Here is a 17,341-nt window from a genome sequence, read left to right on the forward strand (position 1 = left end):
GTGTTGTGTAGACCTGTTGCCTGTTTGATCTGACAGGTAGAATTTGCCTTTGGGGCAGACAGAGGAAGAGAAAGGGCCAAAAGAAAATAGGATGTCTTTTTTCAGGTAATTTGAGGAGGAATACCTCGGAGCACAACTCCTTACTAATGATGAGAGAGAAGGGAAGAGGGGGGAAGGGAGACGAGGGAGAAGTTGAGCAGAGTGAGGAGTGTAATTTCCCCCTTGCTACACCTCCTTCATCAAACTGTCACTCATCAATCCCTCCCTCTGCTTTGGGGATTCTGATGCCTCTGGACACAACTCACCAGGCCTTTAATCCTTCTCCCACAACCCCACTATGTTTTAGATCGTCATCATTTTGCCTTTAATAATAAATAATTAAATAAATAAAAAACTTTATTAATATACCTGCTCCACCTTCCATTCATATCTTTTTGTTTGTAGAGCTTTGTTGATGACATTTTGCTCTTTTGCTCTGGCTGTTGTTTTCTTATTAGTATCAGTCAACTCGTTACTTCACAGAAAGCTCTGGTGTGATTTCACATCCACATCTCCTCTGAGTCTCATGTTGTTAGGTTAGAAAGGGGGTACCGGAGTAAACAGAGGGATAAGGAAACAGACAAAGAAGAAAGATGGTTTCGACCAGTCACTCCTCTTTGCTCCGCACCTCCACTCAGACACCCACTCTCTCTCTCCCACACGCACAGAATTGAACTGGGATGACACATGATCCAAACAAAAGCCAACAAACCCTAGAGTTATAGATTGGAGCCCATACCAGCGATTTCCCGCTCTTTCTCTCCAAAGACTTATCTCCTTCCCACAACCCAGCTTACAACACTGTCGATGTGGTGGAACCACAATGATAAGAGTTTCTTTGTGTATATGTTTGCGTATGCTCTCCGTCTGCATGTGTTTCTGTGGAGAGTTAGGGGCACCTTGAGCCTGGGGCAGGTTCACGTGTTCGAACAGATACGTCTGAAGTCACAGTCTTCTCATTTGAGAAGCTGTAACCAGCAGATGTCTTGCATTTTGGCTTGATAAATAACTTTTAAAATTGAATTTATCAAATATTCAAATAGTTGTGAGGCTCAAATGATTCATCGAGAAATTCAAATAACTCGATGGTTATGCAAATTCTTTGCATCGATGCTTTGTATAATCCCAGTGTTTCCCATAAATTAACAAGACCATGGCGGCCCGCCATAGTTTCAAAATGAACCGAAAAATATTTTTACATCTCATAATATATTACAGACCTCTAACGTTGTGTTTTGGGGGCGCTGCTCCGTGCTACTGTAAGCTCGCACACTCAGACACTTTGGCTTCCGACTTGAGACAACCACTTTTCTTTTGACGTAACTACGGTAACGTTAACGGCCTGTTTCTGTCACTCATTTGTGAGAAGGCGATTAAGCTAGCCATGCCTACATTTGGAGTGCACATGTATTAAAGCCTTCATGGTAAATCCACTGTAACGGACCAGTGCGAGTGACAGGCAGGTTAGCGACTTTATCCTGTCAGTTTCGCTCTTTACAATGACAAGTGTTGCAGTATGAGAGTCCTACCTGAAGAGAGGCTGTGAAGTCTTCATGTTAACGCCATACAAGAACCACATACAACATTATTTATTTAAGTTCGGACTCTGGTTGGACTTAATGAATTTAGCACAAGGATACACACAACGCCCGGTTTTCAAAATAAGGTGTCTAGACAGCATGGAAATAAGATTAATTGGATTATATTCACAGAAAGTATAAAACATATTACATGTGTCCAATAAAAGTAAATAAAACAACAATAAAATATTAGGGAAATTACTTATTCTGTCTTCTATTGTTTGATTTTTGGGAAAACATTAAATAAATTTGTTGACTTTTGTTGCTGTTTCATCACTATTTATAGCTATACAATGGATTTATGATGAAATAGTTTATTAGAGCACAACATTGTTTACAAGCGTACCTCTTAATTTTGCACCAAATTAGCTGCATTTAACTTTAAAATGTACAAAACTTTCTTATGGGGGCATGCCCCCGGCCCCCCCCGGTGAGAGGGTTCAAGGCCCACCCACCATAGTCTAGAACTAAAGGGTAAAACACATAAACATGCAGACGAACACCAGGCTGCTTGGAGATTTAGAGATTCAAACCCGCTCCCGGAAAGAGGAAGCTTTACAAAACAGTGGGGAATGTAGCAACCAGACCATAAACCCACATACAGTAAGGTGACAAGTGGCTCTCTGTCACACATTGATGATGACACCGTGGGGTCAAAATTACCTCAGATTTGTCACAATGTCACACATTCTTGGCATGAGGACCGTGACGTAAAGGCTCTAACCAGTGTGAGTTTTAGTTTATCTTCACTTGGCTCCATTCGGTCATTCAGCTGACAAACAATTTCGCTCTGTCGTGTGCCAGTGAGGAAGTTCCAGGAAAACTTTTGAAATAAAGAAATGCCAGAGAAAAAAAAACACAATTAGCTGCAGTTCAGTTATTAAGTTAAGTAGAGAGTGTAGAGAGTGTACACTATATTCATTTTTGTTATAAATTTCTAAATGACTAAGTGGTGGACTATGCATTGCATCAACCTAGATATGGAGTTTTCATAGCCCGACAGACCTATTGTTGGAGATCCCACTTTAAACAACCACAGAAACAGGATAATGACAGGCAACATAGAGAGACAGGCAGATGGAGCGTTCAGAGAGAAAATGGGCCCTGTGCTGTCTTACCACAGCCACTCTGATGAGTCTTTTTGAATGTGTTTCTAAACACAGTATGAGATTTTACCACATGCCCCTATTTTGGACTCCACCCTGCTCTGCACTCCTTTATTCAGTCTGCACTGCTTCTTTTCAGTCTGACTGCCTCTCTCTCTCATTACATCCTTCCTTTTTTTTCTTGTTTTTCTTTTTGATTAAGTCTTTTTTTCTGACGTTGACATCACTCTCACACCTCTTCTTTGATATTATTTTTGTTGGCTTTGCTCTTCTCTATGAAAACAAGACAAAAAAAACAATGCTGAGAAGTGTGTGCCCAAAAAAAACACCCCCACCCCACTTAAACTACATTGCTGCTAGATTCATAGTTTCCATCCCTCACCCCAAAAAAAATAACCCATAATTGAAGTTTACATCTAAGTTTAGGTGCATTTTAATTTTCCAGTGTAGAAAAGGCCTCTTCTCCTCTGCGGCACTCGCTGATGTACGGGCCTTAATGGTACACTGCTGCCAGTCTTCCATTGCCAGACCTAGCCACACACCACATTTATACTGTGGCGGCACAAGGGAAAGATCTGGCAGAACTCACTATCATTCTGTGATAGCCTCTTTAGGATATCTGAATTTCAACAAGGGCTCCTCAAACTGCCACTGCTCTTCCTTAATATAGTGCTGGGGTTGATCTTTATCATATACTTTTTTAGATTGTTTATTTATTATCCAAAAGGGTGATGGAAACTACAAATAGGAACGAAGTAGAGAGAGCCACACATACATCACTGCTTCTCTGCCTTACCTTTTGGCTTTAGTTGAATTCTTGTCCCCCTGGAGACATGAATTAAAGCTTGTCCCAGGGTCCAGGCAGCTGAAATTTCAATGCTCACAATGCTCATATTTTTGTGTGTTCACTAGTAGTAGCCATTGACCGGGCGGCCTACACAGAAATGCCGTCAAGCATTCAATGTGGAGTTTTCTGAGAGAAGGTCACACACTGGTGTATCTCCTCATTGATGTATATATTAGCACATGCAAACCGGTCTCTGGGGCTCCTCAAACAGGTCACACTATTCACTGTTGAGGTCTAGAAAGTTCCCTCTTTGTGTCACTTCTGGGTCTGACTGTGAAAGATCATCTCAGTCCCGCAGGTGGTACAATGTCTGCCGAAAGGCTTTCACATATAAAGAGTTTAGTCTCATGTAGTGACTAACAGTGCTAATTACTTTGAATCAGTTAGTTTATTTGATAAGTGATTTTGCATACACTTGCAATAGCACCATATAAACCAGCCCACATGGCAGTTTCAAAACATAAGTTCTGTCTATGATCTGGATTACAGTTTCTCCAGATGTCTGGGTCTGATAGAGAGAACAGCAGCAGATTTTATGTAAATGAACATGTGTTTATTTGTGCAGCTCAACTTGTAGCTAAAATATCTTCAGTATGCCGAGCATTGTTTGCTTAGCTGAACCACCAAACTAAAAGCATAGCTATGCATTAAAGCAACAGCGAAGGTAGTAACGTGTTCTGCACTAGACTTGTTAGGACCATGCATGCACACACAGGACTGCAGTACAGTGAACAGACCACCTATGCTCTTGCCAAGCCACGGACTTATCCAGGGATTGAAATGTGAGCTGGTTTATGCTCTCCTTCTTTTTCCCGATTGCCGCGAGGGGGGGAGAGCATGATGAAGTTATTAAGCGTCGCTGAGACTAGACTAGTGACTGGAGGAGGAGCTGGTGGTGGTGGTGGGGTTGTAGTGGAGGAGAGGAAGGTAGAGAGGTAGGAGGAGACAATTAGCACAAAAGAAAATGGGAATTGGGGATGGGAGGAGAATGAGAGAGTAGGGGAGCTCAGGATGAAGGGATTAGGAATGAAGGAGGTGGGAGACATTATATGAGTGAGTGAGAATGAACTCACCCCCTCTCTGCTCATTGAAGCCTCCATGGCCGGCCAGGACAGCCAGAGGTCAGCATGAGGTAGAGGAGGAGGGGAGGGAGCGAATGAGGGAAGGAGTGAAGCGAGAGCGGGAGGGAGGGAGGGTTGTGCGTGAGATGGGGGCGCTAATGTGAACCAGCTGTAGAAACCTGACACCTCGAGAGTGGGTTAGAAATGAGAAGTGGAGGAGTGAGAGAAAGAGAGGGAAAGAAGGGCTGCAGGAAATTGCACAAAGTAAGAGAAGGATAGAGAAATCGAGCAAAACAAAGGATCCCATAGTTAAACTGGGCTGTAGAAACCCTCTCTGCTGAGTTGTTCATGAAAGTAGAGCTAACTGTGTACGTTAAGGTGTCCGTGGGCATTCATCTGTGTGCAAATTCGTTCCTGTGTTCTGTAGTGTGTATGAAAATGTGTCCAAATAATCACACCTCTTCCTGTGTTGTATTCAGTGACTAGTCTGTCAGTGTTATCTCTTCCTCAGTGAGACACCACTCCCTCCCAATAATGAGAATCATGCAGAGCCATGTCTGTTTGCCTCAGGCTCTAGTGATACAGCCAGGGGCTAATAATGAGCTCTCTATCTGGCAGGGAAACCTGAAGGACAGGGTGGTATCGTTTCCCGACGCCATGGCATTTGGTTCTGTCAACACTGGTTAGATAGCAGTGATTTTGAATTTAATGGAGCTTACTGTGCATCTTTTCTGTCAGCACTTGAGAATTTTCCCAAAAATCTCACAAATATAAATAATTCTCTAAGGGTGTGTATAATACATTTTTATCTTCCTCAAATGATTTCCTAACCAGGCAAACTACAATGTTTCATCATTTTTCATTTATTCACTCTAAACTCAAAAGACTGTAATTAGGTTAAAAATTACAACAAAGCCCATGTTTCATATTTCCTCTCTCTCACTGACTTTGAAAATGCGTCTCTCACTGACTTTGAAAATGCGTCTCGTATTCCACCATAGTTTTTACAGTGAGAATGTGCGAAATGTTCCCAGTGAAACGTAAACCTGCCATTAACCTGGACACGGTGTTCTTTGTGTGACAGCCTGCTAATGTGATGTATGTCACAGGGCAGAGGGCCATGCCCTTACTCCGTGAGAGGGGGCGGAGAAAAAAAAAAAGAGCAGCCCTAATTCCCAGGACGGATGACTTGTTGTGATATCACGGCCAAGCTGTGTTTGTGTTTAAAGTGGGGAGGGCTAACTTTGTGTTTGTGTATAGGCATGTGTTTTGGGGTGTGTAGCGGGGTTGCACTGCAGACATGCAGGGACAGGGACAGAGAAGGGGAAGAGGGAGGGTGACCATGTCTAATCTGACAGAGTTGAGGTGAGGAGGCACGAGGTCTGTCTTTTCTTTGAAGATCATACATCAGTAATCCACCATCTGGTTTGTTTGTTTACCAGCCCCTATAAGAGCATAAGCAAATAGTGTGTAGAGTGTAGAGAATATTGTTATATATTGAAAAGATAAGGCTGACGATATTTAATGTTTTGTTACTGTCATAAAATCCCTTGAAGAGACCAAAACAAACAATAGTATGTTAGTCCGTCTCTCAGTACTGTCCAACGTGCCTTCCCTCGCTGTGCCTCTCAGCCTGTTCCTTCACTGTAAAGCTGTAAATCTTTAATAACTCGTCAACAACTTTCATGTTTTAAAATGCCCAATAATCTAAGTAATCTCTGTAATCTAAGCACATTTTACTCATCTAGAATACATAATAGTGTTTTTGTTGGGGACTTTTTTCAGACATAGCTTTGGTCCACTAGGCTCATTGATGTGTTTTTAATAGTTTTTGGACAACAATGTAAGTCTATGGAATAAGATAGATCAGGCTTTGGCTACACAGACGGTACTAATTAGTAGGATCAATTCATTTGTTGACAATAAGAAAAATATAGAATATTGTCAGACCTATCCTTTAATCTTATAATAATACATTTAATAATAAAGAGCTTTCTGTGATAACTAGTCTGAACAAAACCTATAACCTATAATATAGGAAAACCTATAAAAATCATGAACGTATAGCGAACGAAGTATTAAGGTGTTCATTCAATTTAGTGTTTTTTTGTTGGATTGTGTATGTGATAAACTGTGCATTTGTGAACCAAATGTGTTAGCTGAGAGTGGGAATTTGTTGGCAAATGTTGTTTGTCATATTTGACGAGACACTGGGTGATTCATCATAGCAGGCAGAAAACCACACAGATGTGATTGATCTGTGAGATGTCTGCCTGGCATGATTCACCACTCTCCTACTTTCCCATGCGCTCACAACCTAATATCTTCAAGCTGCTTTGGGGTGGAGTCTCCACTAATAAATACAAGTTAGTAAGCGTGAGACTCCATTTCAAATCATTCCCCTCTCCACTGTTTCCTCTCGGTTTTATGTGGCTCATAATAACATCGCTTCTTCCCTTTGATGTTTTTAAATGCTTGACAAATGCTTATTTGTGAATTAAGCATCGTTTTCATTTAGGATGGCTATGAAAGAGGGTATTGATTTGTATGTGTGTTTTTGTTACTGTGTGGTGTATCTCTGCTCTCGTTATTATGTTACCTGAGCCCCTCTAGGGAGGCGGGTTTAGAGGCCTGTGTAAGAGGCAGCAGGTCGCTCTGTCGCCCACAGTCCCCAGACAGCGTGTCTGCCATGTGCCTGCCACCCACCCACAATGCAGCAGAGATGGCTGATCAAAATAGACACAGGAAATTACCTGACTAATAACATTTTTTGCCCAGTAACAAAATAACACCTCTGACCAAGTACTGTCACACAAAGAGAAGTGGTGAGAAAAAGAGTTACTGTGAAAAAAACAGAGGAATAGAAAGTGAGGAAGGGATCATTGTCTCTGAGATCCATGTTGGACATGTTGTGTAATAATGTAATTTCCTCCCTGCTGCTCGGCATGCTGCTGAATCACTTTACTGAAAAAGAAATTGAAAAGATAGGGGTTGATGAATAAGCAGAGGAAGTCCAAATGTGGTCATAACACTATAGATAATTGTTGCTTTTCTTTTATTCATACAGTTTTTTGTGAACCACTTGCAGTTTTTTCAGGAAAAGTTCCTTCCCTATACTGTGGACACATTAATGGAGATTATGGCATTACTCAAACTTTGACAGGAATATTGTTAATCTATTACATTGACTAAATAATTGCTGGTGCTTTCCACTTGTTGTCATGTTTCTGCCAGGCTTCAGTCAACAACTTCCAGATAACTCCACCTCACATCCTTCCACATTTGAACTTCTTCTTAGCCGTCACTGACCCCAGCTTAACCCTTACACCAAGCTCATCTTCCCCTTTTTCTCACACAGAATGTATGTCTTAACAGCGCAGGTTGTATCTGTAATCTAAGGGTTTGTGGTTCAATTCTTGTCTCATCATAACAGCATGTCAAAATGCCCTTAAGCAAGACACAATGCCTAACTTCTTCTGTCATGCAGGTCATATGAATGTGTGTGTGTATGTGTCTTCTGCCAAGCACGAGGCCTTGTACCGTCCGTCCATTTACCATATGGTATAAGGTTTGGAGTAATTGAACAATCTCCTTTTTATGCACAACCACATATTTTACTAATACTCCTACTTATGGATGTGGTTCCCCACATTCTGTTATTTAGATCACCATACAGCAATGGCATGACTGTGTGTTAGACAGTAGTGTTTACCTGTGCTGGTTCATTTGTTCTTTGATGTGTGTGTGAACTACAGGACTCTAGCACAGATGTTAATCTCTGCTGTCAATGCTGTTGTCTGATGTGGTGCATAACCTGCACCTGACTGAAACTCACTCTTTTGTTTTGTTTGTTTGCTTCTCCGTCAAGCAAAACACACACACACACACACACACACACACACACACATATTTGTCTTTTTGAGTAGCTCATCTTTCAGCTGTATTGTCTGTATTGAGGGGTGATGGGGTTTTAAATCCTTGTGTGTGCCTTTGCATGCTCCATCACTGATTTTCTGTTTTTGTGTGTGTCCAGGTGCGCACCGGGATTTTTGGGTGAGTACTGCCACCACAAGGACCCTTGTCAACCTGGCTACTGCCTGAATGGAGGGAACTGCTCTGTGTCCATGTCAGCTGGTGTACCTGTACCAGGCAGCGCCACCTGCACCTGCCCTCTTGGCTACACTGGACAGCACTGTCAGACTCCACAGAACTCCACATGTTACCCCAACAACCCCTGTGCCAACAGAGGGGTCTGCACCCTGCTGTCCCTTGTCAACTACAAGTGCGAGTGTGCAAGAGGATGGACTGGTGAGATACTGAAATCTGACACCTGAACACTAATTTATTTTCAACATCCTGAATGCAAATATAGTTGCTAACAGTAAAGGCTGTTTTAGCTGTTTAGAACGCTTCTCCTGAACAAAATAGTTTTTACATCTCTGTTTCGAAGCAGGTCATCTGAGAAGTCATTACCTCCGCCAAGGTTACGTTTTTGGTTCTGCTTGTTAGTCTGTTTGCAGGCTATCTCAAAACCTTTACAGAGATTAAGTTTAATTAAAAGTTAGGCTATGAGGCAAGGAACAAGTGACTTTTCGGCGTGTAACCAGATCTAGGTACAAATCCAGGAAATTTGTAAACAATTTCTAAATGGCTAAAGTTCCCTAATTATGTAACCCTATTTCTTTTCTTGGAATACTGCACTTACTGATGAAATGAACAAATCTCTGACACATATATCCTATTATTGTCTATCAGTGTGTGTATTTAAAGTGATTAATGGATCCAGAAGGTTCTATTATATATATAAGGTTTTCTATTCTTCAGAGTTTTTGTGCCTTGGCACACTGCTTTATTGTTCAGTTTGGTGTCATGTGGTAGCTGCAAATACATTTTTAAGAGAGGGCTAAACAGTGTGCTTTAGAAGAGTGCAAATCTAATTTGTGCTGAAAATGTCACGGGATAAAACACAACATGTGATTCACTAGCAAGGACCATGCCACAACAGTGTGTGATTTAGAGGTACATGCAAATATGTAATGCATGGATTATCAAGGATGGATTGATGCATATAGAGGGGAAGGTTGATGGTGGAAGAAGGATGTCGTCTGATAGGCTTGTCTGAGAGTGTGTACAGCAGACCGGGCAGAGAGACTCAGTGTGGGGGTTCCGTCTCGGACGGTACCTAGATGAGACATGAGAGAGCTGTGCCCTGATTGATTAGGAAGGGATGAGGGGAAACAAGCGGGGCAGGCTGAGTGGAGCGGTATATGTAGCCTTGAGAGGTGATTGGAGGTGTGGTTGAGGAGTGGCCCCATTCCTGTTAACCTAAGTTAACAAATTAACTTCATTATGAAGTGTTAACCACAAATACATAACCGTCATTGCATATTGCTTTTCCACTAGTATCTAGCACACAATGCTCCATAGGTTGGTAAACATTGATAAGTGACTTGTAAGATAGCCTACACACTAATATTCAGCTCTTCTGCTTCCTCTTCATTGCCAGGATCAAAATGTGAGCATGAGGACAGCTGTCTATCTAGTCCCTGCGCCCACGGTGGAATGTGCAGCTCTCTGGCTGGTGGTAGCTATACATGTACCTGTCCTCCTGGCTACACAGGTCCTCGCTGCCTTAATGACACAAATGAATGTGCTGCCACACCCTCTATTTGCCAGAATGAAGGAGTATGCATCAATACCCCTGGCTCCTACAAGTGAGAATCTAGTTTTTAATAACCAAATGTGAAAATGGCACAATCTGGAAGTGTTTTTTGGACTACAGAATGTTTTTATTTTTATGAAACAGTTTGACTTGTTTGTTGTTTGTCTGTCAAGTCTGAATGAAATTAGATGTATAAAATGGGCTCATGTCATTGCTACAGATGTAACTGTGCCTCGGGGTTTACTGGCATACACTGTGAAAGCTCATACATCCCTTGCTCACCTTCACCGTGCCTAAATGGAGGCACCTGCCACCAGAGCTCTGAAACCAGCTACTCGTGCCACTGCCTTCCAGGTAGGAGGATTCAAATTCTGAAATGCCTTGACCTTTGTTATTAATAATGGTGAGAGAGAAGCGGAAAGCAGGACAGCACTAAAGAGAAATGGATATTTTAGAGAAGAAATTTGAACTGGTATTTATCTATAAATGAATGTAGCTTTGAGTTTCTATATTGTTACATTATGTTGTTTGAGGTACAAACAGTCTGATCCTGTTGGCTGAGCTTCATTACACACACTGTACTGTCGGTCTGCTACAGTTAGCAAGTAGGCACAACAAACCCACACAGTTGCTGTTTATATACTTTCATTTATAGGACATTTCATAATACTTATGTACTCAAGAGAATATCATAGTACAACTTATGTATTTGAGTGAAATTTCTTCCCCAATGGACACATAATTAAAACAATAAACAGTTAATAATCAATGGATGTCTCTTTCATTTGTGCCAGGCTTCAATGGGACTAACTGTGAGAACAACATTGATGACTGTCCCGGTCATCAGTGTGCCAATGGAGGAACCTGTATGGATGGCGTCAACACCTACAATTGCCAGTGCCCTCCAGAGTGGACAGGTAAGGGATTTGTGTGTGCAGTTGTTTGTTGATGCGTTCCTGTGACCACTTTTATGCTCAGTGTTTGTCAAATACAGTACAGGGGGTTGTCAGGGGGTTTCCACAGGTGTCTGAAGTGGGTGTGTAGCTGAAGATAACCTAAAACATGTTGAAACAAAGCATTAAAAAGCAGTATTGTCTTTCAGACGCGCTCTTATAGCGGGCGTTCAGACTGTGTTGGTGGGGGTGTTTTTAAGGTATCGGTGAGACATGAAACGGGAATGTGTGCTTGGCCACCGCAGCATTTAACCGGATGACTTTGCCCTGCAGTCCCGTAGTAGTTGAGCCAGGTCAAATTTTTTGCTGGACAACTGCCAAACTGCCAAAACCCTTTGCGTTGGCCTCATACAAAGGAATGAAAGGTCTGAAGTCACTCTGAAAACGGCCATAGGAATATTTATATGCATTATGCTAGAACTTAAAAAATATTTTGTATGCCTGCTGAGTTTAGACAGATGTGTGTTAATATGTTCTGCAGAAAATACTTTAACATTTAACAATGAAATCCACAGCAGGTTGTTTATGTCTTTCCCTTTTCATTTTCTAGACTTTCTAGCCATATCACTCTGAAATGGCTTTTCTACTTCTTAAGCCTTTTTTTTTTTCATTTGAGCAGTCAGGTGGAGTAAATGTTTGTGCTGTGATCAGTGACAATGACTTGCATCCTTTCATGTTGCTGTTCCTACTGTTCTTAGGTACTCTGTCTTCATCCTACACAGGCCTACTTCACACTAGGCGTGTCTCTGCTAACACACTTACTCATGTGCAAGCTTTCCGTTTACAAAGCAAACATGCATACATCAGCTTCCTTGGGCCTGTCTGAGTTTATGTAGCACTAATCCAACCAGGGAAAGCAAAGCCAACGTGATGCTGAAGGGTATTTAAAAATGCCCAGCGTAGATAAATAAACTTCGCATACTGTGTGTAAAAAATTGCTCCTTCTTAATAAAAACTATAATTAATTTCTCTACCAAAAACCCATGAGGTTAGATCTATGCTGTAACATACTGCATAGAGTATAAACCTAAAAATGTCCTCTTTGTGTCCACCGCCCTGTCACTCCACAGGTCAGCGCTGTACAGAAGATGTGAACGAGTGTCGTCTGCAGCCAAACACTTGCCAGAATGGAGGGACCTGCAGCAACCTGATTGGCAGCTATGTCTGTGTGTGCGTTAACGGCTGGAGTGGACCCGACTGCTCTGAAAACATCGATGATTGTGCTACAGCTGCATGCAGCCCAGGCTCCACGTGCATCGACCGTGTTGCGTCTTTTGTCTGTCTCTGCCCCCACGGAAAGACAGGTAGGCCAGTAGTGAGAAACCGCACGCATATATTTTTATAATCGACATATATTGTGATATAAGATAGAAATGTGGTTGAATCTCTGTCATAGTTTAATACTTCCCTTTAGATATTGTATCAAAAAGAGAAACACAAAATTAAAACAGTTGGGGACTACATTCTGTGCAACGAGTCTAATCAGAATTGATGTTTTGCTAAGCAGAAACTACTTTCACTACATTCATTAAAGCTGTGATCCAACAGTCAAATACACCAATTATATCAGAATATACTTGCATTTCACACATGAGGGATTTGGACTAACTAAATCTCTCCAAATGGGCAAAGCCTGTATTCAAGATTCTCTGGGGACATTTTTGTGTCAGCACAGACAATGTTTTTTTAACTGAACACGTAATTTTCCACTTTCTCCCTGTCAACACGGTGTTCTTTTCAGGTTTGCTCTGCCATAGAGATGACGCCTGTATCAGTAACCCCTGTAGAGAGGGCTCTCAGTGTGACACCAACCCCATCAGTGGCATGTTCAACTGTAACTGTCCACCTGGATATGTAGGCAGTACCTGTAACATCGACAGAGACGAATGCAGCATTGGTGAGAAAGACGAAGTTCTAAACACACATAACATGCAATACATCTGACCGGTTCTGCTTTCAATCATGCCTCTTTCCTCTTCATCGTCAGGTACCAACCCTTGCGAGCATGGTGGTCAGTGTGTGAACACGGACGGCTCCTTCACCTGTAACTGTGTTAGGGGTTATGCGGGGCCACGCTGTGAACAAGATGTCAACGAGTGTGCTTCGAACCCCTGCCAGAATGATGGCACATGTCTGGATCGCATTGGGGACTACACCTGCATCTGCATGCCCGGTAATTTCTGGAGAAATTAGATTATACATTTCCTTACATTTTAACACATTTATTGCAGGCAGGAAAAGATGCAGCGGATAACAATTTGGAGTTATTTATAACTAAAAAGCTCTCAGAGAGAGAACTCCACCAAGGCTGCACAATCATCTGAATTATTTTATTCGTAGGAAAAAAAAATTTCATGTGAATATAAAGATCGAGATTGATGGTCACTAATGTTATGAATGCGCCTTCATCTTTAAATCATAAAATGTTGAAAAATGTCCAGTTGCAATTTTTTAAAATTTCTGGATCTACTAAAAACTGGTCTCTTGTTCGTTGACCCTCAGCCTAACTCTGCTGACCAATTGCCAAGGAATGGGATTAAAAACATGAAGTCTGCAAATTTTGAGAAAAGAAGAAATTATTTGTATTTGTTTGTAACATGTTTCTCTCCATGTGTGCAGGATTTGAGGGGACTCACTGTGAGATTGAGGTGAATGAGTGTCTCAGCTCCCCCTGTCTGAACCAGGGTAAATGCCTGGACCAGGTCAGCCGCTTTATCTGCGAGTGCCCAGCAGGTTGGTAAACATGTCGTTGTGTTTATGTGTTTTTACTGATGGATTTCCATTCCACACATGTGAAATCCTACCTGTTCTGTATCTGTTTTCAGGCTTCAGCGGTGAAATGTGCCACATAGACATAGACGAGTGTTCCAGTACACCCTGTTTAAATGGGGCCAAATGTATCGACCGACCCAACGGATATGATTGTGAATGTGCTGAAGGTAAAACAAAAAATAAGTTTAAGTAAAAGCAACATTCAGTAAAGAGGAAATGGTAGGCTGCATCACATTCAACCCCATGTCCCGTTTGACCCAGAAAATAATAAGAAATAGTCCCTTGATTTATGATGCAGTAGTCTTTGTTATTTTTCTAAGAAGAAATGTCCTCCCCCAGGCTTCACTGGCCTACTTTGTGAGGAGAACATCAATGACTGTGTACCAGAGCCATGCCACCATGGCGCGTGTAAAGATGGCATCGCCACCTTCTCCTGCGAATGCTACCCTGGATACACAGGCTCCATCTGTAATATCCAGATCCAGGAGTGCCACAGCAACCCTTGTCAGAACCGAGGACGCTGTATTGACCTGGTCAATGCCTACCAGTGTAACTGCCCTCCGGGAACCACAGGTAGGTACTTGTACAGATGAACACTTTCTCATCAGTCTCCTGCCTGCTTGTAAAGACAGTACTAGTATGAGGGCTGTTTCAGCCATGTTCTCCTCCAGTATAGTGTGTGCTGCGACTTCTTTTGCTGGTTGTTAAACAAAACTCAGCTCAGATTGACATCTGGTTGCTGTAGTAACCAGACAGACTGAACTATCAACAAAAAACGAGTGCAGAGTTGTAGTTCCTCCGATACTTTGTCACACAACACCTTTTCACTGAAGTATAAATACGTTCTACATAATCTTATTTGAAATAATCAAAATATGAACCATTCTAAGTAATCCAGATCACATTCATGTGCTTCTGAGTTTTCTCGTGATTGAATCCTGTGGCCCTTAAAAGATTAAGAGTGGTGGTAACAGCTTGAATTAAATATAAATACCCCCATCCCCCACATCTAGAGCTTCCTGTATAGCTTTCGATGTAGTGTAAAGTGTGGAGCCCTCAACTTGTGTGTGTGTGTTTGTGTGTGTGTGTGTGTGTGGCAGTCACAAGTCTGGGTCGAGTGGTGCTACCCCACGTTGCTCTGTGGATTAGTAGGCTCAGTTCATTACGTTGTACCACCCTGAGGCCTGGTACTGAAGTCTGTATAGTCCTCACTTTACCAAAACTGTTGTCAGATCACCCTGTCAGGTCTCACTTCCCCTCCTCCAACGTACCATGTTCTCTCTCTGTCTAGTTTTCACTTTGTATCTCTCACCCTCTTTCTGTCTGTCATACTTTTCCTCTGTCTTGCTCTCTCCCACTTTAACAGTTGGGCCTCTACTATTATTCCAGTTAGTTCTGTAACTTTGTCATACTCCTAGTCGTAGCAAGCTTGTCTGTATTTTTGTTAACATTTCTCACTTCTTTCTAAAACTCCACTTTCATGGAGTCTTGCTCCCCCTGGTGCTGAACGAGTTAACTTCACATTTTTTAGCACCTGCTCTATAGGTTTCACCGCTAATGCAACTCTTTACTCACTTTAACGAAAAGGGATGTGACGGGGTGTTTTTGGTTTGCTGCTTTTAAATCTCAGCAAACATTATACAGTCAGATATAATGATAAAGCATGTAACCTGACTATACTGTATATATTCTAGTTTGACATTGTATTTTTCAATTCAGGGGTGAACTGTGAGATCAATGAGGATGACTGTGCCAGCAACCCCTGTGAGTACGGAGAGTGCCAGGATGGCATTAATGAGTACAAATGCGTGTGCTCCCCAGGATATACAGGTATATTTTGCTGGCTACCCCAGTAATATGATGAAAAAAATCTACACAATAATAAAGTGGCTGCATTTAAAACAACTAATTCCCTCTGAATTGCTCTCTAATAGGAGTTAAATGTGACGTGGAGATCAACGAGTGTAACTCAAACCCATGTATGAGTGGGGGAACCTGCTTGGACAAGGTCAACGGGTTTCACTGCCTGTGCCCACCCAGCACCCACGGCCCTCTGTGCCTCTCTGGGACGGACCACTGTGCTCTTCAGCCCTGTGTGCACGGAGATTGTGTTGAAAAGCAGCACGGGTACATTAACCTTATACTGCTGCTCTGAAGGTTTATGTTCTAAGATCTGTCTGTCCTTTTCTAATCCAATTTTTGGATTTGTTAAAGAGGTGGTATTATACTCATTTTCAGGTTCAAAATATTAATTAGGGGTTGTACCAGAACAGATTTACATGGTTTAATTTTCAAAAAAAAACATATTTTTCTCATCATTGCTGCAGCTCCTCTTTTCACCCTATGTGTTGTACGCTCCGCTCTTGAGCTACAGAGTGATGCATCTTACTTGTACAAAATCTTTGTTGGGAGTTGCACATGCGCAGTTCCCAGGTAAGGACTACTAGCCAATCAGAAGCAGAGAAGGGCGGGTCGTAAGAAACAAGGAAGTGTGATCCAAATCAAAGCCGCTTCAGACTGAGACCGTAACCTAGCAGATGGTATAAGTTACTCACAAGTCCACAACATCATTGTTCCACATCAACCATAAACCACTACAAAAATCACCATATTTCAACTCAGTTTTACATAAAAATTGGCCAAACAATTTGAACATTTGCGCAGTAGCTTTCACATTGGGTGTAACATTAGCATTACAGTTATAACTTTAGCTGTGTCAGCCAACGTTTACAACAACGTTGTACAGTCTGTGAAGTTACATTGCCGTGTTTATTTTAAATATAATTCACAACCAATAAAGCATACTTAAAGATTGTAATTGTGAATTGCATCGTCTTTTAAGAATTAAACGTTGAACTGTTGCCGGTGTTCTGACGATCTATTCTGCCTTGCCGAAAAATGCTACCATAGCGCAAATTGATAGACTCGACTCTACTCGGCCCTGCTCCGTTTTCCATTGCAGGTAGTACCCAGAGATGGTACGTAGCTTGTCGTCATAGCGACGCCACACACAACTGCCACGACGTAATGTTCAATGCGACACACGCACCAGCGAGCCACACAGCTTTCTCTTTTTTAAGTTAAAACGTTTCAACATTCCTCAGAATGTAAAGACAGATAAGCGGTATGAAAACCTTCCAGCTGTGTTTCCTCTGCCGTTGTTGCTGCAGCGGTCTGTGTGACGGCGGGAGCAGAGGGCTCTGTGAGCGGGCGGCTGGCCGGCCTCACACGCTCCTCCAGCGGGTTGGCACAGGCTTCCCCCGCAGCCACTTGCGGAGCTCCTCAACTCCGAAAATATTCAAGCACATTTTTGTTCCACCA

At 42.1% G+C, this 17,341-nt stretch overlaps 1 protein-coding gene across 1 annotated transcript in view; it reads left to right on the forward strand.

Annotated features, from left to right (window-relative positions):
• Nucleotides 1-17,341, forward strand: part of notch2 (notch receptor 2) — a 53,130-nt gene that overhangs the window by 17,409 nt on the left and 18,380 nt on the right. Inside the window, exons 3-14 of the mRNA XM_046050504.1 lie at nt 8,667-8,941; nt 10,140-10,347; nt 10,516-10,649; nt 11,090-11,212; nt 12,319-12,552; nt 12,990-13,145; nt 13,236-13,421; nt 13,868-13,981; nt 14,074-14,187; nt 14,360-14,593; nt 15,740-15,850; nt 15,955-16,147. Coding sequence (XP_045906460.1) covers nt 8,667-8,941; nt 10,140-10,347; nt 10,516-10,649; nt 11,090-11,212; nt 12,319-12,552; nt 12,990-13,145; nt 13,236-13,421; nt 13,868-13,981; nt 14,074-14,187; nt 14,360-14,593; nt 15,740-15,850; nt 15,955-16,147 — 2,082 coding nt within the window. The remainder of the gene's footprint in view (nt 1-8,666; nt 8,942-10,139; nt 10,348-10,515; nt 10,650-11,089; nt 11,213-12,318; nt 12,553-12,989; nt 13,146-13,235; nt 13,422-13,867; nt 13,982-14,073; nt 14,188-14,359; nt 14,594-15,739; nt 15,851-15,954; nt 16,148-17,341) is intronic.

This window comes from Micropterus dolomieu, linkage group LG05 (assembly GCF_021292245.1).
Source record: "Micropterus dolomieu isolate WLL.071019.BEF.003 ecotype Adirondacks linkage group LG05, ASM2129224v1, whole genome shotgun sequence".
In the NCBI taxonomy this organism is placed as follows: domain Eukaryota; kingdom Metazoa; phylum Chordata; class Actinopteri; order Centrarchiformes; family Centrarchidae; genus Micropterus; species Micropterus dolomieu.